General features: G+C 40.7%; 1 protein-coding gene across 4 annotated transcripts in view; it reads left to right on the top strand.

Annotated features, from left to right (window-relative positions):
- GRM1 (glutamate metabotropic receptor 1) overlaps positions 1–26,153 on the top strand; it is a 247,624-nt gene that overhangs the window by 42,791 nt on the left and 178,680 nt on the right. For all 4 annotated transcript variants that reach the window (XM_020810631.3, XM_020810718.3, XM_072995650.2 and 1 more), the window contains exon 3: positions 21,504–21,753. In XM_020810631.3, coding sequence (XP_020666290.3) covers positions 21,504–21,753 — 250 coding nt within the window. The remainder of the gene's footprint in view (positions 1–21,503; positions 21,754–26,153) is intronic.

Genomic DNA, 26,153 nt, shown 5'->3' with positions numbered 1-26,153 from the left:
ACCCCACTAAGAAGCCTGGCTGCTGCATTCTGGAGCATCTGAAGTTTCCACGTCAGCCTCAAAGGTAGCCCCACGTAGAGTGCATTACAATGATCTAATCTCGAGATTACGAGTGCGTGGACTAGAGTAGTGAGGGCCCTCCCATCAAGATAGGGTCGCAGCTGGGCAATCTGCCATAGATGAAAATAGGCAGAGCGGACCACGAACACCACCTGGGTTTCCATGGTAAGCACCGGGTCCAGATGTACCCCCAAGCTGCGGACCTCACTCTTTGCGACAAGGGTCATCCCCCCAAAGGAAAGGGAGTTACTTATACTGCTAATGGAAGGACTGCCCACCCTCAAGACCTCCGTCTTGTCCGGGTACAGCCTCAACCCATTCGACTGCATCCATTCCAATACAGTCTCCAGGCCGCGCTGAAGGGACAGGATGGCATCCACTGATAAGTAAATGGCTTGAGTCCTAGAAATCTCAAGGACCATATCCCCCTCTATGAACCTGCCCAGGCATTAAGACCAAAGGTTTTTAAATGGATTGTTGTGCTCTATCTTTTTAAATGTGTTTTTACTATTGATTTTATGTATCATTTTTAATATAGTACCTGTTTATTTCTTTTTAAATATTTATATACATACTGTTTTCAGCTTTTTAAATATTGTCTTTTTAATGATGTAAGGAGGAGACTCTTGAGAGTCCCCTGAAATCAACCCTGAGTGCTCACTGGAAGGACAGATCCTGAAGCTGAGGTTCCAATACTTTGGCCATCTCATGAGAAGAGAAGACTCCCTGGAAAAGACCCTGATGTTGGGAAAATGTGGAGGCAAGAGCAGAAGGGGATGACAGAGGATGAGATGGTTGGACAGTGTCATTGAAGCTATCGACATGAATCTGACCAAACTCCGGGAGGCAGTGGAAGACAGGAGGGCCTGGTCTGCTCTGGTCCATGGGATCACGAAGAGTCGGACATGACTTAACAAATAAACAACAACAAAGCTGCCTAGGGTCCTTTCAAGGAGAAAAGCAGAGTAAAAATATTTTAAATAAATTATACACAGCTGGTAAACAACACAATTCCCACTTCTGGCTTAAAATCTGAATTCCAACACCCAAGGCAAGCATCCAGTATAAAATGAACCTCTCTCAACTTTTGAACCATACAGTACCTTGAGAGTGCAGATTGAATGAGTATTCTCGAGAGGCCTTTGCTTTGCTTTGTTTTTTTGCTGGAAAGTGAATGATGCAGCTTGCTGGTAACAAGATAAGTTAATAAGGTCTGAGATTTGATTAGTGAGCTCATTGACAATTTTTGAGAGAAAACGGTAACAAAGCCCTATTAATTTATGTCTGTTCAGGTTGCTCCCACATTCATCAGCATGCTTCCTCTGTTGTTGCCCTTTGTCCTTTCTCTCACCTTCGTCAGCATTTCCAGATGTCTCATCCCTGCACTTTTTCTTTATAAAGTCTGGAATGAAGTTGATATTGATTCATTCATTTGCACACTGTCGGTTCTGGCCTGCTTGCTGTGCAGGTCTCTTGCAGAGTGTTCTTGCATACTACTTAAGGCACACTGTGATCCATCTTACCTCGGCTGAGGTAAAGGAATAGGGTAGAGAGTGTATTCTTCTGCTTTCAGCAGCAGGTCAAAATGACCATAGCCCCTTCTAATGCGAGAGTAAAAATACTGGTAAGACAATACCTTCCTTTTTTCAGAAATAAGCAAATTACTCAGATTTTGACAACTCAACTGGATGTGGCCATTGCTCCAAATGAATATCAAGTAACTGAAGGCAGGAGTCTCTTTCAGTTAACTGTACAAATAGAGTTGACAGCAGTGAGAGGCTTCTGTAACTGCCTTCGTCCATACATTACAGTTACTGGTTCTGTCATAGATGAGGAAGGAAAACTATGTTAACTATGTTAAGTTAGCTTTTAAAGTTCTCAGTTTTCTCTCTGTAAGCTACTATTTTGAAGGCAGACAGACAGACAGACAATCGATATAGATAGATAGATAGATAGATAGATAGATAGATAGATAGATAGATAGATAGATAGATAGATAGATAGATAGATAGATAGATAGATAGATAGATAGATAGATAGATATAGATAGATAGATAGATAGATAGATAGATAGATAGATAGATAGATAGATAGATAGATAGATAGATAGATAGATAGATAGATAGATAGATAGATAGATAGATAGATAGATAGATAGATAGATAGATAGATAGATAGATAGATAGATAGATAGATATAGATGAGAGCAACTGTAAAATGGTAATGATTTCAAAATATACACAAAAAAGAATCCCTCTTCACTTGATACCTATTTTTCGGCTGCACACTTAGAGGTGAGTGATTATTCTTTCCCCTCTCCATTGCCCTTTTATCCACATGGAAAATGACAAGTCTGAAGAGCAAAGACTTCTGCTCACATGCAAGCACTCCATGTGAGCAAGAACCATTATTTTTCTAGATTCTCACACGTGTTCAGCCTACCGCAAGCAGGACCCTTCTCTTCAGACACATTACTCCCCATCTGCAGAAAGCAACAATACAGAGAGAGAAATTGCTTCTCTTTAGGAATGTTCTTGACAACCAAGTATGTAATAACACTACAGGGCCCAAGATAGAGTTACTTCTTCTCTATAAGCAGGTTCTTAAGAAATATGCTTCTATGCTGAGTTTTCTAATCTAATTGAGACGTGTGTGATATTTTAATTGCTTATAATGAGTCTTCACATTATCAGACCAGTGGTATTGGAAAACAATGACTTCCTCACCTGCAAGATGCTGAAATCTTGCTGCAGGTCCTAATTGTGCACAGTTAGGATAGCTGAAGCCTTGTTACCCAGACACTTAACAATTAGAAGCATCAGACAGTGTGTTTGCATCTTTCTATTAATCAGCATATCTGTCTCTGTTTGCTTCAAGTGTGTTCTTTGCTTTGCAAAAGGAAATTTGAATAAACGAAGTTGGATGATACCTTTATTAGACCACTAATATCTCAAAAAATAGGCTAGCTTTTGAGTCCTACAGGTTGAGCAATATGGAGTTTGTGAGGAAGGAGAAACAGAAAAGTCTCCTAAAGCTCTTGGCCTTATTTTAAAGCCAGACTCTTACAGTTTAAAGTGAAGATCCTGAATAGATGTAATCTTCTATCATCAGCTGAGGTAACAGGTTTCACCTCAAGAAATTTTGATTCTATTACCTTTCTTTTTAGAGTAAGGGCTGCCAGTCACTTAGTGTTTTTGCCACAGCCTCATATGGAAACATATAGCTTCTGTTTGGCCAGGAACAGAATTGTCAAGAAACATGGCAATCCCCTTATCAGAAATGTGGGAAATTAAATTAAGTTTATACCCTAAGCAGAGACAGAATCCGCTAAGGCCACATGAAGAACATTGCTGGCTAAAGGAAGATGTAGTCCGTTTAGGGCAGTCATTCATCACTGGTGGTAGATCTATTTGTCTGCTTGTAAATTCACTTCTTTAAATAACCCTCCAGTATATGAATGGAGATAGTTACATTGTGTTTCTGTATCCACAATTCAAGATGCCAGAGAGTGGCCCAATACTGCTGTATAATACCATGCCTGTGTTGCCAGGATGAAACAGTATGCCAGACTCCACATAGTAAAGAGTAGCTTGAATGTTGCCAACACTCATGTTAGCAGTCAAGATGGTCTATAGCAGTTGTTACCAACTGAGTCCCCAGATGTTCCTAGACTGCAGCTCCCAGAATTAAAACTCCCAGAGTTTTAATTCAAGAACATCTGTGGACCCAAGATTGGGAACCACCTGTGCTCACTACCGTTAGCAAAGAGACATCAAGCAGGGGGAAACTGTAGAAGTTGACTCCTTTTTTCATCAGTTAACTGTTTCTCACCCAAACACAAAACAATAGTCATAGTTATATTTTGACAAGCTTGAATTAAAATGCAGAAGCACCCAGAAAAGACAATATTGCTGGAAAAAGGGGGGCAATAGGAAGAGAGGAAGACCTAATATGAAACAGATTGTCTCAATAAAGGAATCCACAATGTTAGTTAGCAAGACCTGATCAAGAAGAGAGAACAACCTAACTTGAGATGCTACTTTACAAGATCCAAGCAGAACTGCTAATGACATTTTGGAGGTCATTAACTTATAAGATCACCACAATCAGAAATGACTTGATGGCACATAACATTTTGGAGTTCTTTTCTTAATTATTGGATAATTGTATAGTGACAAGATGGGTGGAATGGTTGAAACTATGACAGGATATAAGCACCAAATCTTACATTGAGTAAGACCATCCCCAGCCACAAAGCGAAAACAAATAGAAATTTAACAACTAAAACAGCTGAGTTCCTGAAGATTTGTTCTCCATTGTTTTTAAACATATTTCTAAATATTTTTAGAACCAGACACAGTATCCTTTTCCCAGCATCAATGTCTGTGGGCCAGAAAGCAGTAAAAAGTTCTCCTCACAGCCAGCCAATTAGGTCCTGTCTGACAGGGTAAAAAGTTCAGATTGCCCCAGACCTGAAGCTGATTTCCCCTTTGAAGACTTGTGCCAGGGGTCTGATCTCAGAAATCCTGACAGAATGTTTACTGAATGCCCTCATGGCTGAGGCAAGCACAACTGCTCTGTAATTTTGTAATGAAGAAATACAAAAATTCTTACAAAACTGTATGCTACAATTTTGAAAATACATGGTAAAATACTCCTTTATGGAAGACTCTCATTCCACTACTTTCTTTAAAACAATCCCAGGTTTTTTTGGACTCTTAAAAAACCAGTCTTTGCACTGTTTCTGTGACCTTTTCTTGCTTTCCAAACATCTTCCTTCCCAGTCCATGAAACTGCAACAATGTATCTACTTGAAAATGCTCTTGCTGATAAGTCTGCTTTACTGTGCTCAGTTTATAACAAAGTCACTGTTTTATTCTTTTGAAAGGCCTTTTTAAATTTTTGTATTTCAGTCCCTGCAGCCTGGATAACTTCCACCTTTTTAAAAAAAGTGGGTAGGGCAAACCATTTTCTTTCAAAATGAGCAAGACTGATCTTTTCAATTTATATGATCTGTTTTAAATCTTGGTACATTTAAGGACATTTGTTTCTGCACCTGGGGTCAGTTTTACTTTTAATAAATCATAACTCAAAAACTCTGCTCAAACTTTCCCAAGTATTGGCACAGAGCAAGAGCAGACTGCCTGCTACATAGGTGCCAAACTTGGTATTGATCCAAAGTCCAGTTTCATAGTCATATTTTTTTTTTGTTTCGCCTGCCCCCATTTTTAGAACTGCCTTGTAAAATGTTGGTTTGCTCTACTGTACTGCACTCTCATACAGTGATAATACAAAGGGGAATGATACTAATTTTGCAGAGACATTTTGTACCGTTTGCAGAATTTTCATGGGAGATGGAGGAGGGCTCATCTCCCTCTCACACCAGAAGCAAGAACTCTTCTGGGACCCAGCAAGTCCTTGAAAAATTATTGTGACACAGAGAGATAGCTGGTTTCATAAAGAACAAGAATTTTGTTTATATTCTTCCCATCCTTTGGCACTGATGACACTATATGAATCATCATTATCATTTTCAACACCACTAACAATGATAATAGTAGTCAAAATAAAGTTGCACCAACATAGCAGTCATTCATTAATTGATAAGGGTAAGCATTAGATCAGCATAGAATTATTCTGTCACAGTAGTTCTAACCCCATACGATGTACTCCAGGACATTGCTATTTATTTAATTCTCTTCATACAGTGGAAATATTAATTTCCTGAAATTAACACATTCAATAGAGATGCACTGGAGTCCAACACTTCATGCAATCAGTAAATATTTTTGTTCCTATTTTTTGTCTTGGATGTTAATGCATTCCATAATGTTTGTCCAAAAAGTATTTGCATACTTTGTTTCTCCTGCTACTGTTTTCAGTCTGGTAAATGTAGGGCAGTAATTTATTAAGATGATGAAGTGGAGGTATGCCACCTTCCTTCACAGCCTTCCATCATCCTTCTAGTTTCAAGGTCCTTTTGATTTACAAACAAGCCTACATTTTGTCTTGACATAACTTTCCGTTATCCTTCAATTCACTAGCATGCTAAGTGATATTATTGAGTGATGGAATTCAGAGAGACAATGGTGAAAAGAACCCCTATCCCAACTCAGCAATAATGTCTTTTTATGGTTCTGGTTTTTTACCCACCTTATTTAATATAATTTTAGAATTTGCTGAAGGAGAAATAATTACAGGGGATAATTTTAAGAGACTGGCTAATCCTTTAATTGATTGACTGACAGTTAATCCTCTATCAAAGAGTTGTGCATTTTTAAAGGGGATGGGCCTTTTACAATTAGACACATGGAGATCTTGCAATCCTAAATATTGCAAGTATTTTCCACACCAGAGTTTTCAAGAATCTGTTAAGGAATGTGCAGATTTTTGTTTTTTAAAAAGTGTATCGGCCAATCAACCTGGCTGTAGTTTCTTTTATAGATTTTAAGAATAAGAATAGGAACAAGAAAACATCTGCCCAGATAAAATGCAATAAGAAGCTGAAAACTCTTATGGCTCTGATGGATTCTCAGTACATTTCACTAAACTATTGGTAGATTCTAATACACTCTTTGTTCTGTCTAATTAATGTCTTAAAAATTGTAATATTGCAATCTGACAAAATGAACTCAATTTTTTAAAGCCAAAAAAAGGACACTCTGTCTTGTCAAATTCATACAAAACCAATGTCTCTTAAACCAGGATAGTAAAACATTTACTGAGTGCTAGCAAATAGAGGAATTGGTGCAAACATATTCACTGTGACCAAACACTATTCATTATGGAAAAATTGCTAGTACCTATTACTTATTCTCTTGATACTTATAGGCTGCAGACATTGATGGTGGGAAACAGTTTTGCCTTGGTACAGTTTGTCTGGCTATCAAGATGAAGGAAACATAAGGATAGCAAAAGCTTGCAGGTGCAACCATTAGGTTAAGGTGAGAAGATGCTTGCCAGGGCTGTTTGGTAAGGAATGCTATCATTTTGGAGCTCTTCCATTAACGATAGTTGCCTGGTTCCAGCTGGAGTCTCATACCTCAAAACCCTTATTAGGTTCACCATAATTGATTTATATATTTGACTCATTTATAGGCTGCCTTTCTCCCAGTGAGGGGACGCGAGGTGGCTCACAGTGTTTAAACAAGTAAAATTAAAAGCACAATAAATTACACATTAAAATGTCTCAACAATAATAGTTATTAAAATACACTGAATGATTGAAAACATTTAAAACTATAAGAACAAATGTGTGTGTGTGTTCCGTGCTGTCAAGTCAGAACCAATTTATAGCAACCCTACTAGGGTTTCCAAGGTAAGTGAGATATTTAAGGAGAGGTTTTAACAGGTACACTCCTCCAGTGTTTTCATGACTGAGTGGGGATTTGATCCCTGTTCTCCAAAGTCCTACTATGTCACTCAGTCCACTACACCATATTTGGAATCCCCAAAACAAACATACTGAGCTAAAAACCAGCAACTAGGAACTCAGGATTATTAAAATCCTGCCAGAAGAGGTGGGTCTTCATCTGTTGGCTGAAGGATAAAAGGGAGTTGGCCAACTTAACTTCCCAAGGGATAACATTCCACAACCCGGAGGCAGCTGCACAGCAGGTGTTCTCTCATTTCTCCAACAAATATGCCTACAATGGCAAATAGGACCCAGAGGAAGGACTCCTCCAAAGATCTTAAGGACTGGGAGGGCTTATAGGTTGGAAGCAACTTCACAGCACATAACAACACAAATACTTCTCCAGTTCTCCAGAGGGAAATACCTGGGCAAGCAACTGTAGACAAGGAAAAAGTTTGAGTTCTGTTTCATTTCATTTCATTTTTTGATGTGCAAAAATTGGAATGATCTGTGGAGAAAGCTCCCAGTGGGTTGGCCGTGAGCTTTCCACTGGCTCTAGCAGTAGTGTAGAGCCTTGACCAACTCCCCTGTACCTTTGTGTGCAGTAGGTAAGGCAACACAAGATGCAAGCTGTTGCTGGAATGGCAGCAATCATTCTGTTGGGCACGTTTTGGGTCCTGGCTAGCTGCTGGAAATAGTGTTGTTCGTGTTACTACTGCTGTTTGGGTTGTCGTTTTACCCAGCTAGCTGGGTTTTGTATGTTTTGTGGCTCCACTTACCTGGACCCCTTTCCACAGGTGCTAGTTATGTCATGAAAGACAATTTAGAAATGATGGAATAAATAAATATTCCTCAGCAAGCATGGATTCCAAATGCTGCTTACCCCAGCTGTGCCCTCAGCTCTACCCACCTAGCAAAGGTGGTTGCCACTTCCTTCCATCTCCTAAGATGACTTCCACCAGTGCTAGGCACCTTAGAAGTAATTTTATCCTTCTCAAAGTGCATTTCTTGGGACCGGCTGAGTCTATTAATTTCATTGAAAAGATGCATGGGGGGACAGGAATGATCTTTTCCCGATTTTTCCTATATCTTGGAGTTTTGTTTTGTTTTTTTGTAAGAAAAGGAAAAGATCCACTTTGATGAATGACAGCAAGCCCAGGTAACTGTAATGCTGTGTCACAAATTGTTGGTGAGTGTCTGGATCACAGAAATATCAGTTCATTTAATCTGTAATGAAGCAGTGCTTCCTGTGATCTTTGGCTAAACCTACTGTAACTCTTTTTTTCATTCAGAGGGAGTTCTTCTGTTTAATTTACTTTGAGGTATTGTTTTGGTTTGGCAATACTAGAGAATTGTGTGTGTGTGTGTGTGTGTGTGTGTGTGTGTGTGTGTGTGTGTGTGTGTGTGTGTGTGTGCGCGCGCAAGCGCGCGCATGCATGCCTACATGCATGACTGGCATGATTTGAGGAGCCATATTATTAGTTCATCAATGGTTCGTTTGGTGTAACTTTTCTATAGTATAAGAAAAAGGCCCTCTTGTCTCTCCTTGCTATTCTTTGGAGGTTTGCATTGAATTTTCTGTAACTTTCCCTATCTCCCTTGCATTTCGTTTCCCTTCTCTTCTCTGCTATTTGTAAGGCCTTGTTGGACAGCCACTTTGCTTTCTTGCATTTCTTTTTCTTTGGGATGGTTTTTGTTGCTGCCTCCTGTACAATGTCACAAGCCTCCATCCATAGTTCTTCAGGCACTCTGTCTACCAAATCTAGTTCCTTAAATCTGTTCCTCACTTCCATTGTGTATTCCTAAGGGATTTGGTTTAGATTATACTTGACTAGCCCAGTGGTTTTTCCTACTTTCTTCAATTTAAGCTTGAATTTTGCTATGAGAAGCTAATAATCAGAGCCACAATCAGCTCCAGGCCTTGTTTTTGCTCACTGTATAAAGCTTCTCCATCTTTGGCTGCAGAGAACACAATCAATCTGATTTCAGTATTGCCCATCTGGTGATGTCCATGTGTAGAGTTGCTTCTTGTGTTGTTGGAAAAGAGTGTTTGTGATGACCAACTTGTTCTCTATTTATTAGTTCATGTTATATCATGCCTTTCCTCCAATGAGCTCAAGGTGGCATAAAAGTCTCTTTCCCCTCCCACTGTGCCAATTTTACCCTCATAACAACCTGTGAAGTATCTTATGTTTCAAAGCAACTTATTAATCTGTACTCCACACTGGATAGAGGGAGGGGTAGGTCTTGCTACAAGCAGGAGAAACACTTTGACCCAAACATTTTTATAAAGGGTACCTCCTCCTCAGTATATGCAAGCCTGTGCCATCTCCCATTTATCCCCTTACTAATGTGAAACTGAGTGAAATGTTTCTCTCTCTCTCTCTCTCCCTCAGAAGGCCACTACTAAATGCTAAAGAGGTGAATTCTGATCTATTAAAATTACTGGCTTGTTGTTGCCATTGAAGCTGATATCCATGATCTGAAATGTCATTTGGATAGGCTCCGTCCTGTTAAAGAATAAAATCCATTGCAGCGTGCAACTGGTATCAATGCATTTATCTGCAGGGCTAATTTGATGTCTGTTGTTATTTCTGCTCAATTGTAGCTAACTTTCACTCTCATTACTGGCTCCACTTTTCAGCAAAGCCAGTTTCAATTGGTAGCGTCCATTTCTTTGACTTCTAGCTGCGCCTTTTTGTGGATTCTTCCTGTGTTATTGACTGTTCTGGGATTCCTCATTTGAAATGTTATTTTGCTGGTTTCCCTTGCTCTTGCATGTCATATAGCTCATGTTTTACTTTTCTGTAACTCCTTTGAACGCCGTTACTGCAGGCTAGATATTGCAAGTGACTACCTAAAAATCAACCACTCATTGCCCATAATTAATTCTGTTTTTCAATAACTGTACCTCAGTTAAATCACCTTATCAGCATATTTGTATCATTTTATGATTGACATGAGATAAGCTCCCTAACTACTCTTGTATTATAAATATCACTTTTTTGGCTGCCTTTCTAATTGCCTGGTATGGACTCGCTAAATGGTCAAGGAAGACTGTCACAGAATTCAGCTAATGGCTGGCTTGTGCTCTGCTGAGGAGAATGAGCAGCAAGATGGACAGGAGGATGCTGTGATATTTTTAAAGCACCTAAAATAATTAATTTAGTTATTCTTGAGAAACGGGAATTACTTTTAAAAACTGTAATTCAAACATAATTGTAATAGTAACTAAGTACTCTAGTGGGGAAAACTAGCTGCTGTTACCAAGGCCTTTTAAAAGTAAATGTCCAAATATTCCTACGGATTTATGAGCCATCAGCTGGACCATGTTACAGCAGGAGCATACGCCGCCTGCTTGGTCACATGGGCTCTTTATATTAAAAGGGTAAAATTCTCACCTCCTATGAAATCCAAGCCTCTTCCTTTTCAACCAAGCTCCGTATACAGGAAGACCATTTGCCCATGTAATCTTTTCTCCTGCAATTTTTAAATGCTGCCTTTGTCTGCCTTGAGAAAGGACAAAACACTTGTACTCTAAAAAGAAAGATGTAAAGTGTACTGAAGTCTTGCACCCATTTTTACTTTACATTATGAAATATACTGTTGGTTACTTGGTTACATACTTAACGGTGATGGTGACTACAGAGAACACAGGCAAGGGGGGCTGTTGTTCCCCCAGTTCATATTTATTTGAGGCAATCCACGTTCATCTTGGCTGCAAAAACATGATGGGAGCAAGCAATAGCTAGTCTTACCTTATTCTCTTTTTTTATCATTTTAAAAGCTTGTTTCAAAAGAGCCAGATACATGTATAAGTAGGAGGCTAATAAACACTTGTGCCTGGCCCTCAGCTTCCCACACACCCATACATGTCTCTTAATAAGAAACAACTGCTGTCTGTAGAAAACTGAATATCCAAATTGCAACAGAGGGGAAATATTTAAAAGCAACATTCAGAAAATAGAAAACAAGACAGTAAAGGTTTAATAAAACTTAAAACCCCACATAACATAACAAAAAGCATTCAACAATATGGCAAGCCGCAAGTTTGGGACTAAAATTCATTAAAAAAAAATTAACAGCATATGGGAAAATTAACTGTTGAAATCAGTTTTGAATAAGTATTATAAGTATTATGTATTTGAGAACCACACACCACACATTTTCTAAAAAGAAAGTACTTATTACAATTCAGTGGGAAAGCAGAAAAATCTGTATCATTAAAAAAAACCCCATCTTTTTATTGTTCTTCGTTTGCCAGAGCTTAGACCATGGCTATACCGACTTTGGATATGGCACCTCAGAATTCCCGCAAAATTCTCCAGTCAGTATGTTCTTATCTATATTGCATTTCTTTTCCGTTCATTTTACTTTGACAAGAATTTTACTTTGAATAATGAACTATAGCAATCTGCTGGTTCTTGTTTTTCAGTATGAGACAAAAATACTCTAGTTTCCTACTTTAAAAAAATTATTCATTTTCCATTGGGTAAGGGAAGATCATAGGGAAGGGGATTTGGATCAGGGTATTGGGGTAAATCTCATTGTTATGGAATGAGATTGCAGATGTGTAGAAAAAGAGTCCTGGGTTGCAAGTTTATACTCTTCCCACTCAAATGATGTTTGGCCTCGGCATCCGTGAACATCAAGTAAAGAAAAAGAAAAAGCAGGAGATTAAACATAGGTTAGCCAAGCTAACTCCTTGCTGTGCGGTTCTACCTCCAGGCGGGTTGGGGATGGGGGTTGTCTCATAACATGCTTTTCTGATGGGCTCCGATAACGTTCTGTCTAAGCTCTGAGAGGGGTTTTGTTTCTGATGGCGTTTTTATCCTTTAAGCAGAACACACTTGAAGACAGCTGCTGTTCAAACTTCTAAGTGCCAAATATGCTCTGCTATTCCTTATTAGCTGTTGCCTTACAACTCTGCCCAGTGAGGTTATTTGTAAGCCACTCTGTTACCATAGTATCAGATCACCTCACTCTTTTTTTCCCCTTCTCCATCTATTTTATCCTTACAATCCCCACATAAAGCAAGGGATTACCAAACTATACATTATATGGTTAAGGAAATAAGGAAAGGGGTATCACAGAACAGTACAGCTCAAAAGGCATCAGTGATTATATAGTCCCAAATCCTAAAGGAAGGGGGTCATGCTAACTTTCAGTCCAAATCCTATGGTTCCACAACACCCCTTAAACACCACAGTGCTCAGACACAAGGTATATACTGTGCTGTCCATAAATAACCTGACAAACTGCCATGTTGTGAAAATACAAGGAATTCAGATGATCTAAGCTCACTGTTAAAGCAACAGGAAAGCTGCCAATATTACTTTTCACTAGACACTGAAAAATGAGCTTCGATGATGACGTGTTTGTGGTGTGGGTGGGAAGGATTGTTTTCCAAAGATGTCGATGACTTCGGAAATGATTTCAGCCATCTCTGCAGCCTTCCACATTCGACTTGGAGTGGCTGCAGCTAATAGCCAAAACGAGATGAAGGTGTGTTGAATTGGTTGGAATACTGAGCAAGGGATTTCCATGCTGAGATCCGTTGTCATGGCTCTCATTTGTAACTGTAATCCGTTTGCCAATTTGGGCAATCAAACTGGTCTTGAAGGCTGCATTCTGGCCACCAGGTGGCACTCCTATTGATCTGTGTGAACAATAGAGGGAATTTAGGGGGCAGGGAACCAAAACCAATACTAACAGACCAATCATATTTCTACTTTCGGTCCCCTAGGCAGACAGAGCATGGTTTCTAAATCTCACGTTGCTGACTGTCCCTCAAAGATATAGCAGCCCTAGGAATCCAGTAACCCACTCTGGGTGCAAGTATACAAAAAGTTGGGAGCAGTCCGGATCCCAAGCTCATTCAGGGTTTATTCCTATTCCTTGTGAACAAATAATATTAGACCTGCAACTTAATTGATGTAAGTTTAAATATCTTATTTGAAGTTAATGGACAGCACCAGCCGATGGCCACACAGTGTAAATGGAGGATAGGATTTGAATTTGTTTTTCAGTTGATGTGGTCCACCTGGGATATACATGACCCTGTCCAGGGAACACATCATGGAGGTATGTTACTGTGTTCTCAGAACCACCAAATATGAGTCAAGCTAGAAATTAAAATGTGTATTCTCTGCAATGCAGCCATTGTTCTTCTCACAATGCAGTTTCCCCAGATGTAAATGCTTTGACAATCAGAATTGCAAATTAAGGCCCTTTTTTCATTCAAATGGCCAGTCATAAATCGGTCAATGGAATGCAAGTGTGAGTGGGGTATGTCTCCTCCAAGGGGGTAGGGATCACAAACAATGTTCCATAATTATTCATCCTTTTAGAAGAAGTTCCAAACACATTTATTGAGAATTATTTATAATGTACTGTAATGGCACATGAATGCGGATTAAGCCTGATATCTTGAGCCAGCTGATGTGGAGGCAGTGAAGTTGATTTGGGGTCAAGTCCTGTCAAGTGACCTTTCCCTTCTTTAACTCCTGGTAGACATCTCACAGTGTGAGCCTGGTTTTTTGAGTGTCCTCAAGCTCCTCCAAACTGACTTCTTTCAAATAATTCAAATAACGACTCAGATCAACCAAGGGAGGATTACTTCCAAAAGCCACAAAGCCAGTACACGCCTTCCAACACGATCTTCACGGCTCCACTCTGGTGTGTCTGCCCGCTCCGCAAGTCCATGGTCTTTCTCCTCTCTTCTTCCAATTGCTCCCAACAGCTCTTCAGGCCCCTCCCCCATCTGCAGACGGCTTCCTTGGTGGACTCCTTCTCACCTTCCAGCTCCTGCCAGCCTTCTGTGTTTCTCGAGCATATCCACTAGTGTCCAGGGAAAGGGGATCCAGTCCATGCCCACTAAATAGCCTTGGGAGGGATCCTGGGAGAGCCCATAGGACATGGAGGCAGACCTTCCCTAAATGTTCCTGCTCACAGCAAGATATGGAGATGATAGAAAATGCAAAAATAAGAGGCATATTGCACCACATAGGGAAGCATGATTTCTTAATGATATGCTAGCCTATCATATAAGCTAACCTTCCAAGTGCACGAATGATTCCCCCCCCCTTTGTAGGATATATCCCCACAAAGGAACCTTGTAACATACAGATCTAGGTGGCTGTGCTTCACCAATAAAATGCAGAAAAGGTGATGGGAGGGAAAGGTCTATGTCACAGGAAACAATCAGCACCGAAAAGCTTCCAGTGGGTGCCCACCATCAACACCTGTTTTTCCCCTTCTCTAACTCTAACTCTGTGGCTGGTCTCTCTAGCTCCCAGTTCTTCTTTCTTTCACATTTAAAGCAGGTGCTGCGGCTAAAACACAGCAAATGTACCGTGTGCTTCAAATTCCTTGTCCGGTTTCTCCTCTAGTGTTCTTTTCCCTCACTTATCAGGCGAATGTCGGTGGTAGTCCTCGATAATGTCCCGTTGTGCTTTCTGTTCATGTTTGCCTCTGCTGTTCCAAGTCCTCTATTCAGAACACGTTACCATAGTCTCTCGAGACTGAAGGACGCCTAATCAATGCAACCATTTCTCTCACAAAACAACTCGCCCTTCTTTTCACACGACAACAATACAAATGTGTTGCAGATAAAGTTTTGACACACAGTCAGAGGAATGCAGCTCTTCTGCTGCTACATTGTTTTTTTCAGCAATGTGTTCAGCTGTGCTATCCATGACTCTGGAATTAGACGTGCAAAGAAAGCCCTGTTTACACTCCGCGAATAAACCTTCTGTTTTTTAACATGCTTTCACAATTACACATTTTCTCTCACTTCATGGAGCAATCTAGAAACAGACATTTCTGAACATGGGCTTTGCAGTGGTGCTCTGAAGGTGTGCTTTAGCCCTCAGGGCATGGGTGGAAGCACTGTTTCTAACAGTAACATCTGAACCCTTATTCAAGAGTCTGTCTGCAAGAGCCTCATGGTGCAGTGGTTAGAATGCAATACTGCAGTCAAGCCTCTGCTCACAACCTGAGTTCAATTCCAACGAGTTCAGGTAACCAACTTAGCAATGACTCAGCCTTTCATCCTTATGAAGTCAGTTAAATGAGTACTGAGCTTACTGGGGGTGCAAAGTGTTGCTTGCATAATTATGCTGTAAACTGCCCAGATAGTGCTCTACCACTATGGGGTGGTATATAAATCAAAACAATAATCAAAATAATAATACTTCCTGCCCATTGAGGGTAAGGTAGCCCTCAAAATGGGTTGAGTTTGCAAAAGCTGAGCAGGGCTGTTGAGGATAAGTTGGGACGAACACGAAGGCACACAAAAACAACAACAGCAACAACAAACCCATTGCAGAATGGAGGTACAGTAGAACAATAGGCTGTAGTTCGGTGTTACACTTTTCCGTCTTGCCTGTTCTTGACTTCTTTGCTCTGCAAAATGGTGATTTCTGTGTTAGTGATGTCTCTACCCTGTTCTGCTAGCAGTCCCAAAGCTGCGTTCATAGCTCTCAGTTTCTGCCTTCCTTCTAATTCTTCCATGGTGGCCTGTACCACAGAAGATGCAGTCAGTTCTTGCAGTACCACTTCTGAAGAAGTGTGTGTGCACTGAATTGGGTGGCGGCATTGTGCTGTTATGCCATTGGCACTTGTGCGTTTGTGCCATCCTTGCATGGATAATACAGAGATAAGATTGCTGAGTGACCTTGGGATTAGTGGATAATGACAGAATTGCAGGAATAGTTGATTGACAGCCTGTTGCTATTGCCACATTAGAGCTAGTTTCTGCATTCATTTTTATGCTAATGGCTCTAACTGCTAGCTGTTACATAATGATGGTCATCTTACCTGTGCCCTAAGATGACTTGGCATGATGGCAGTGCTGTATATAATTTGTGTGGATGTAAACTTCCTGAATTGCTTCCTTGTAAATATGCTGATCAAAGGTAAGTCTGCCCTGATACATGCATAACATCAATGAGCAGCACAATATTATGATTTCCTGAACTATCAGGTCTTTCTGAACTGAATTCTGAGTTGTTCAACATCTACACTAGTGCAATTAAACAAAGCATAGCAGTGATACAGCGATTGTATTAGCATTGCAGAACATATTGCATGGATTTGTGCCTATGGATCACCTTGAATGTTTCCAGGACTCCTTTTATGCTTTTGTATACACCCAAATGGTGCAGGGTCTTTTATAAGATCAGATTGGATTGTAAACTGAATGACAGAAAAGGTGCACTATATAGAGTGGGTTCTTTTCCCTTCCTTAATGCAAGAAATCAGGTCTTCTTTTCTGAGAATTTTCTACTTAAACTAATTGACTTTCTTCTAGAAATGTCTTTAATACACATAGCCTTGTTCATTTTCCATTTCAATAGTAATCAGTTGCATAGGTAAAGAATATACGAGACTTGCTTGTGGCAGACAAATGTTCTTGACTGTCACACACAATTAATAGCATTGCTTGAGTTTTTCAATAAAAAAGATTTCTCCAGGGAATTTTTTAAAAATGCTCTGTCCTGACCTAAATTTGCTCCCATTAAAGTCAATAGAAGACTTATATAACATTTTAAGATAAAAAAAGCCAACCTTAGAACTTCTGCCTTCCCCCGCCCCAACCCACCACCAACACCTTTAGGTAACAGTTGGGTAGTATGAGAAATTTAATAGAGGGTCATCAAAATACAATAGCTAAGATTGGGAAGAAATGTTATTTCCAGTCTACCATGTATAAGAAGTGTGTCAAAAGCAGAGCTTGGAAGTAACTAGTTACAGCTTACAGCTTACTTATAATTGATTCCTTTTTCTACTAGCCAGCGTTACATTAGGGTTGTCATTTAACAGGGGATACCTTCATACACACACTCTTGAAATTCTTTGTAGGCAACAATAACTTTTTATCTAATTATATTGTTACAATGACATGGTCTCACTAACTGATGGGCAAGTAGTATCATATGGTTCAGGTGCTGGCTTGTACAGTGTCTCATTGCTCTGCTGTAGGTTTTGAGGTAACCATGAGCTGGTTGGGTACCGTGTTTTGTACTATTGTGGTTTCTAGTAAAATTCTGGGTTTTTCAAAAGCATCAAAATTAATTAGTTTAATTACTTTGGAGAATATGGAAGTAAAAAGTTACCTCAAAACTGTTTCAACTATAATTCTGTATACTTATTAGAGCTTTGTGAATATAATGTGCTTTGAATTCATCCAAGTTATTTGTTTTACAAATAGCAACCAATTTGCTTCAAGCCAGTTTGTAGCCTTTCCACTCTAACTTGTACCCAAATATTTGAAGGAAAACACACACACACACACACACACACACACACACACACACACACACACACACACACACACACACACACACACATGAAATTAGGGACAATAAAGTGTTCTGACCTGTAGGTAATCACACTCAGTTCCATCAACTACTGCTCAGCCTCCAATGTTGAGACAGAATTCCCACCCACCCCTTCCTTTCCTATGGCTAGTAAGGGTAATAGTTAAAGAGTTGAATTGGAACAGGAGAGATCAGGGTTGAAATGCATTGTTATAAAGCCTACTGGATCATTTTGAGCTGGTTGTACTCTCTCAGCCTAATCTACTGTTGTATGTAAAAATTGGGAAAAATGTAAACACCATCTTGAGAAGGTTGAAGATATGGTGGGAGATAGATATCAGAATAATTCTTGTGTACTATTCTACTTTCATTTTATTGAAAGAGGAAAACGTAAGTTCTTTTAAACCAGTAAAACACTTCAACAGATATGTGTGCATGAATGCTAAGAAATTATTCTAGGGCTGATATTCTGTCCCATTTCCCCATGCATGTGTATTGGAATGTATGAAAACATCACACAGAAACAGTGTATGCCCAGGGATTATTTTGTAATTTTAATAAATCTATATAAGGCAAGGGAGGAAGCCTCTTTCATGGTTTCATGGTCTTCTATAAGAAGTGAGCCATGTTGTTCTTGGATTGCAGCTTATACCACTCCTCACAAATAGCTCATGTTGCCAAGGCAGTAGCATCATATTCCCTGAGAATTTGGGAGCAGGGGGAAATCTGAGACCAGTGTGTGGAGCCTTGTCATATCATAGGGCAGGGAAGATAAGCGTAAGGATGTAGAAGATTTTTTCCAATCCCCAAAGGCAGAAAATAAATGCCACAAGAAAGCTGAAGGCTGTCATTTGGAGCAATAAACATACACAGACCTTCGTGCTGATCCAGTTATCTCTGACACGACTTGAGAATGGGTGGGTGTGGGTGCCCAGGTTTCAGCACAGAACTCCCAATTTATCTGCATAGCACACCTTAGAAAGTACTTTTAGAAAGGCTTTTTTTTTTAAAAAAAAAAAACCTTTAGAAAACGAAGTAGAGAAAACAGACTCTAATGTCGATCTGATACTGTTCATTACCTCCCCCGAAAGCAATTCTTGTATAGGGTATGGGGGAGAGCTGCATTTAGCCTTGTTCTATAAAACCTTGCAGAACATTATACAACTCTTTCCCCTTGTTAACTTCATGCCAAAATAAATGAAGAAGAGACAAATCCATGTAACCAAGGCTTTTAAAGATTTCTTCAGAACACAGAATAGCAAAACAGAGCCCACAAGCCAGGCTAAGCAGCCATCTAGCTCCAAACCAGAGAGAGGGATGCTCTGAGCAACACTTTTATTGCAACAATTTAAAGAGAGAGAGGAGATATCCTGCCCACCTGAACACTGGGCCTCTTTGTTCTCAGCCTGGTGCTTATTCTTAGTGCCCTAACAGCTGACAGCACCATTGATTTCTGTCTCTTCAGCATTAACAAGCCCCCAGAGTAAGTAAAATCCTCGCTTTCTTGGTTAACCTTTACACTGCTTTCCTCCCTCAGCCTTTCTTCCAAATGCTGGTCTTCTGCTGCATTCTCTGTTGACAAAAGGAAGTCAACCTCCAAATCAAATATATTACAGAGTCTCATTATGTAAATTTGTCAAGTGTGAAAATATTCCCCCCCACCGAAAATTAAGGAATCATGAAGAAAATGGAAGAACAAACCGTGCTTATTACTTTTGCCCTCGCTTGTTTTCCCATACTTTCTCCTTAGCAATAATTAGGTATTTTGAGACAGTACAGTATAGCCTAGCTGAAGGCGTAGCTCAGTGAGTTAGGTATCAGAGGTTAGGAGTTAAATTCTGCGCTATGCCTTTTGGGAGAAAAGCCAACCCTGGTAGCCTTGGCCAAGCTGCACAGTTCCAGGGTGACCCCAGAAAAATATTTATTTAAAATATTTTTATCCTGCCTTTCTCCCTGAAAAGGACCCAAGGTGGCTTACATCATTGAAATATCATATCTACAGCTGAAAACAATGACTATACAAAGGTGGTTTACATTAGAGATGGAAACTTCATATTCGTATCCCTGAAAATATGAAGCATGGCACCACAGGTGCTATGGAGGTCCATTCCCTCCCTCCAGGACCACCCCAGTCCACTCACTCACCAGGCTCTGCATGGCACGCACACCAGCACCAGCACCATGGTGCCAATCGAGGAAGTAGCCCCAGCAGCATTTCCCCACATCCCTGCTCTGCTGACCACTCCAGTGAGGAGGTTGATGAATCTCTCACTCAGCTGTTGAGTGGGCAGCAGCGCATGGAGGCACGGCATCGCTGCCCGGGCTGCTTTTGTGATTGGCACAATGTTGCTGATGACATATGCATGTGCCATGCAGAGCCCAGTGAGTGGACAGGGGTGGTTATGAGGGGAGGGAACAGACCTCCATGGCACCTGTGGTGCCACACTTCATATTTGCATCCTCTGGGATATGAATATGAAGTTCTCATCCCTAGTTTGCATCATTAAAAGACAATATTTAAAAAGAGTAGGTCTAAAGAGGCAGCTCACATCATTAAAAGAGAATATTAAAGTTAAAAACAATAAATATACGAGTATTAAAAAGGAAAAAAAAACAGATGCCACTCTGAGAAATAGAAAACCCAAAACCCAGTCAAAGCAGTAATGCATAATACTCCATCAAAAAACCAAAAAGCAAAAGCAAGGCGTGCTGCTTATATACCGACCCATAGTGCTTTAAGCACTCTCTGGGCAGTTTACAAGTTAATTATGCAGGCTACACATTGCCCCCCTCCCCCCAGCGAGCTGGGTACTCATTTTACCAACCTCTAAAGCAGTGGTCCCCAACCTTGGGCCTCCAGATGTTCTTGGACTTCAACTCCCAGAAATCCTGGCCAGCAGAGGTGGTGGTGAAGGCTTCTGGGAGTTGTAGTCCAAGAACATCTGGAGGCCCAAGGTTGGGGACCACTGCTCTATAGGATAGAAGGCTGAGCCAACCTTGAGTGGGCTACCTGGGATTAAACCCTGGGTCATCAGCATAGTTTTGGCTGCAGTACAGCAGTTTAACCACTGTGCCACAAGGCTCTTAACCATACTCAGGTAGCCAGTTCTGAGTACTCACTACCTAGGAACCCCTGGAAAAAAGGTTGCCAGAAGTCAGAATTGACTTGATGGCTCACAATTAATATCAAAGTATAGCCTTCATTATTATCTAGATCAGTGGTTCACCTGAGTAACCCAGGTGTTCTTGGACTGCAATTTCAAGAAGCCCTGGCCAGCACGGTTAGTAGTGAAGGCTTTTGGGAATTGCAGTCCAAAGAGCACCTGGGTTACTCAAGGTTAGAAATCACCAATATAGATGTGTTGGAAACCTACCATAGCAATCTGATAATCAGCTCTGGACCACAGAGAGTGGCATTTCCCTGACTTAATATTGCCACAGGCAGCCAATACAGGATAGAGAGTAACTATGTACATTTAAGTAGTTCAGCTGACTACAGCTTGGGAGCTTTACATTTGTAATGCAAACCTGCCTGAATCCCAACCAAACATGGATATTTTGGGAGCTGTAGTCATTCAAAAGCGACTTGTTCAATCTCCTACCAGGGTAAGCATAAAGGGGTAGGAATCTCTGCCAAGTGTGTGCTTTTAATTTGCCTTCAGATTTCACAGACTTTCAGATGTTGCTGGTATTCTCTTGGAACTAATAATTATGGTGATTATGATAATCTTTTTTTTCTTTTTTCTTTCTTCCTTTCTTTTGTATAGGAAATTATGGAGAGAGTGGCATGGAAGCTTTCAAAGAGTTGGCTGCTCAGGAAGGTCTTTGCATTGCTCATTCGGACAAGATCTACAGCAACGCAGGAGAGAAGAGCTTTGAAAAGCTGTTACAGAAACTCCGGGAAAGGTTGCCAAAGGCCAGAGTTGTGGTTTGTTTCTGTGAAGGGATGACCGTCAGAGGAATACTCATGGCTATGAGACGCCTGGGAGTACTTGGAGAGCTTGTATTGATTGGGAGGTAGGTTGTTTAAGTCATGTTCGCTGTTGTATCAGAGAGAGGAGGAAGCAATATCTACCTTGGGTCAAATCCCTGTGGTTGCTTATTCTATATATAGGTTTAATAATTGACAATGACACTGGTAAGAAAAAGAAACACAGTTATTGCTATAATTATTTTTCAGTTCTCATTAAAAGCAAAGGGCTAACATTATTTATTTAGGAAGTGTGTAGTCTGCCTTTCTCTTAAAACAGGATGTCGCAAAGAAAATCAACCAACATTGCCCAGTGTAGTAGAAATGAACTTGGATATAGACCTCCCCAAACAATTCTCCTTAATTTAGGTGTTGAATGTTGTACTAAGACGTCTCTTCTGGTGAGATGAAACATTCTAATGGTCTAACTAATATGGTTTTAGTGTTGTTTAGGAACAATTCATATCATTTTTGAAGAACTGTTGTGGTGAAGAGTATTGGTTCTTCTATCAGTTCTTGTCCCACATGTTTCACTATCACATACCAGATGTGCCCAGTTATTTCAGTTTTAACGCATTTTCATATTTTATGTATCACTTTGATGAAGCTTTCTCAACCGATGTTTTAGAACAGATTCTGCAAAATGGTTTATATTTTCTCCCCATATTAGTAGGTTTGATTAGGGCATTCACAGTGTCTGATATATGTTTGGATATTCCCAAAAGTTCCTGTAACGTGGCTGGCCACTCCAAAGTCACTGCCTACTCAGGCCTCTCAGAATGCCCACCACGCTACCACACACTCTTGCTGCCACCAACCTTTCCTTTAAATAAAAAGTACAAGGGTTTCTTTCAAAAATAAAACTTGGTTTATTGATTACAAAATAAAATAGGTAAATCACTGGAAGATAATCACTATGTTAATCACTTTCTTATATAATTAAACTCATAGACTTTCCCTCACTGACAGCTCTCACACCAGATCTCTCCAGATCTCACTCACTCACTATCTGACTCTTACACTCTTCACCCCCCCTTTTTTTATACCAGCTCCACCCCTTCATTTCCACCCTCCGTCACACCATTGGCTGATGATTCACTGCCCAGCTGTGACGGACAGGTGAGGTCATGGCTGCCCGTTACAGTTTCTTTTACCTGAAGCCAGAATATGGGTTGCATTTAAAAGATTATTAAGTGGTGGTTCTTACAGTTTGAAAGACTTCAGAACTTTGTCAGAGCATCAGCACTACAGGAATGATATATGAGCCTTTCCTCCACTGTGTTTCGCTAGTCTAAATTTCCTCCTAGCTGTTAACCCAAAAGCAGAGAGAGGAGAATACTGCAAGTAGCAAAACTCATTGTTCAATTTCTCCCCTTCCCATGGGATCTGATAGCAGCTTCATGGAGTGATCGAGATCAAGAAAACAGTAGGTGAGGAGAGTATGAAACATTCTGTCTAGAAGAGCTGCTGCTCTTAACAAATTTGGAGTCCCTGCTGGCTGTTTCATGCAAAAATAAATCAAACAAATGTGAAAAAAACTAATCGCATTCTTCTGCATAATGCTTATTTTTGACTAAGGACGTAAAATTGACACACTCTTGTTCTCTCCAACAAAGATTGGCCATAATTTCCTGCTGCTCTTGAACCATCCTTGCAATTGTGAAGATAATTTTGTGTGTATGGAAAACCATCAACTTGTGCTAATTAATTATGTAGAACAAAGAGGAGAGCTCCTTAGTTTTAGGGACTTCCGTCCATTTCAAGTTTTGCATTGGGTTGTTTGTGCATTTCTTCCCATTGTCTCATCCTTTTCTGGTTGCTGTGTATTCATACTTTGCTTTTGAAGAGAAAAAGGCTCTTTGCAAATAAATGAAATACAGAGAACTTTAAGAAGGTAAATAAAAACCCCTTATCTCACCCCTATAAGGTGTAAGAAATCTCACTTGGCTGTTGAATTCCTTGCTGAGACATTTTACTGGACTGAGGGCTTGGCTACATTTATTTACAGTGGTGCCTTGCTTAGCGAGCGCACCGTAGAACGACGAATCCGTATAGCGAGGATGTTTTTGCGATCGCTAATGCGATCGCAAAGCGATGGCCTCTATGGCCGAAAATGGCATAGCAAAAGTTGGTAAGCGTTTCGCTTACCAACCTTCGCTTTGCGACCCACGGATCAGCTGTTTGGTGGCTCCAAAATGGCCATCAAAAGCCCCGAAATGGCCACGTGCAGCGTTTTCGCGCCCTCGCTAAGCGAGGGGAGGGCGTGAAAATGGCTGCCGGCCATAGGGAAGCATCGCTCAACGGTGAGTTTCAGGGCCCATTGAAACGGATTAAACCAAGTTTAATGCATTTCAGTGGGTTTTTTCGTTTCGTTGAGCGATGTTTCCCATAGCGAGGGCTATGCGGGGCACCACTGTATTTTATTTTTATGTATTTGTTCCATTTTTATCCCACCCATCTAGATTCGGGAATATACTCTGGGCAGTTTACAGAATATAAAGATAAAAGCAGCATTCAAATAACTTTGTTCATAAAAGCAATAAAGATCAATAAATAAAACAGGATCCAAGATGGGATAAGGAAGCTGTGTAATGGGAGGGAGGAAAGCATGCCGGAAGAACCAAGTCTTCAACTTGTTTTTAAAAATTCCCAGCAAGGGTGCCAGTTGGATCTTCAGGTATAAGGTGTTCCAAAGATGAGGACCACCACCGAGAAGGCCCAGTTTCTTGTTCTCTCCTTTCGGGCCTCTCTCAGGGTTAAGCCCCTCAGCTGCCCAGTCTGGCTTGATTGAGTTATGCAAGTACAGCTAGGTGAGGACAGGCGCTCTGCCAGGTATTGAGGCCCTAAGCCATTTAGGGCTTTATATGTAAGCATTTAGTACCTTGAAATCAATGAAGAAACAAATGGGTAACCAGTGTAAGGCCGCCAGAGTGGAGGAAATACGTTGGTATCTTTTCACCCAATTAATAGTTTGCTGGCCATGTTCTGGACAATTTGTAGTTTCCACATCAGTCTCAAGGGCAGCCCCACATAGAGAGCATTGCAGTAGTCTAATCTCAAGACTATGAGTGCATGGATCAGAGTGGTGAACACCCCACATCAAGATAGGAGTGTAGCTGGGCAATCCACCAAATATGTAAGTGGGCGGAACGGACCACAGACGCCACCTGGGATTCCATGGTAAGTGCTGGGTGAAGATGGACCTCCAAGCTGTGGACCACAATCTTCATGGTAAGAGTTACCTCCCCAAAAAAGAGCAAGCTTCCCAAACCACAGATAGAAGGGGCACCCATCCTCAGGACCTCTGTCTTGTCTAGGTTCAACCTCAGTCTATTCTCCTGCATCCATTGCTGCACAGCCCCCAGGCAGCGCTCAAGGGATGCAAGGGCATCCACTGCTGTTGGAAAAAAGGAGATGTAGAGCTGCGTGTCATCAGCATACTGGTGACATGAAGCGCCATACCCCCTGATGACTCCACTCAGCGGCCTCATATAGATACAGTGGTGCCTCAATTTACAAACTTAATCCGTTCCAGAATGATGTTCCTCAATTGGAACGTTTGTAAGTCGAATCAGCATTTTCCATAGGAATGCATTGAAAACCAATTAATCCATTCTGGCTGTTTTTTGTTCTTATGTAGAGGCGCCGTTTGTAAGTCGAAGCATTTGTTCCCATAGGAACTAAAGCAAAAGTGGTTAATCTGTCCTTTACCACTAGGGGGAGATTTTTAAAAAAAACTTAAGATGACCTAAGGTTAAAAAAAGACAGGAAAGGAGGGAGGGTGGGAACGAACACCTTTAAAAAAAAAACCTTTAAAATCAAGCAGCTTTAAACCAAACCAAGCACCTTTTAAACCAATTTTTACATTTTAAAATTACAATACCAGGCAGTCCAAAGTCTGTTTCCCACTTTTTCTGCATTTTTTGGTTCGTAAGTCGAAGCTCCGTTTACAAGTTGAAGCAAAATTTTGTGAACAGAGCTGTTTGTAAGTAGAATTGTTCGTATGTAGGGGCATTTGTAAGTCAAGGCACCACTGTATTAAACAGCATTGGAGAGATGATCGATCCCTGCAGCACCCCACAATTGAGGAGCCACGGGACAGATACATTCTCTCCAAGCTGGACTCTCTGAGAATGGTCCTCCAAGAAGAATTGGATCCAAGCAAGAGCTAGTCCACCAATCCCCAACTCGGAGAGCCTCCCCAGGAGGGTACTGTGGTCAACAGTATCAACGGCAACTGAGATATCAAGTAGAACCAACACGGACATTTTGCCCCCATCAGCTTTCCTCAAAAGATCATCGAGCAGGGTGATCAATGCCATTTCTGTGTCATGGTGCGGCCTGAGGCCCGACTGGAATGGATCCAGGGCATTGGTCTCATCCAAGAGAGCCTGTAGCTGATCAGTGTCTACCCTCTCTACTACCTTGCTAAGGAAAGAAACCTTGG

The sequence above is a fragment of the Pogona vitticeps genome, chromosome 1, assembly GCF_051106095.1.
Source record: "Pogona vitticeps strain Pit_001003342236 chromosome 1, PviZW2.1, whole genome shotgun sequence".
In the NCBI taxonomy this organism is placed as follows: domain Eukaryota; kingdom Metazoa; phylum Chordata; class Lepidosauria; order Squamata; family Agamidae; genus Pogona; species Pogona vitticeps.
Note: the sequence above shows the minus strand (reverse complement) of the source record. Positions and strands in the feature narration are given on the sequence as shown.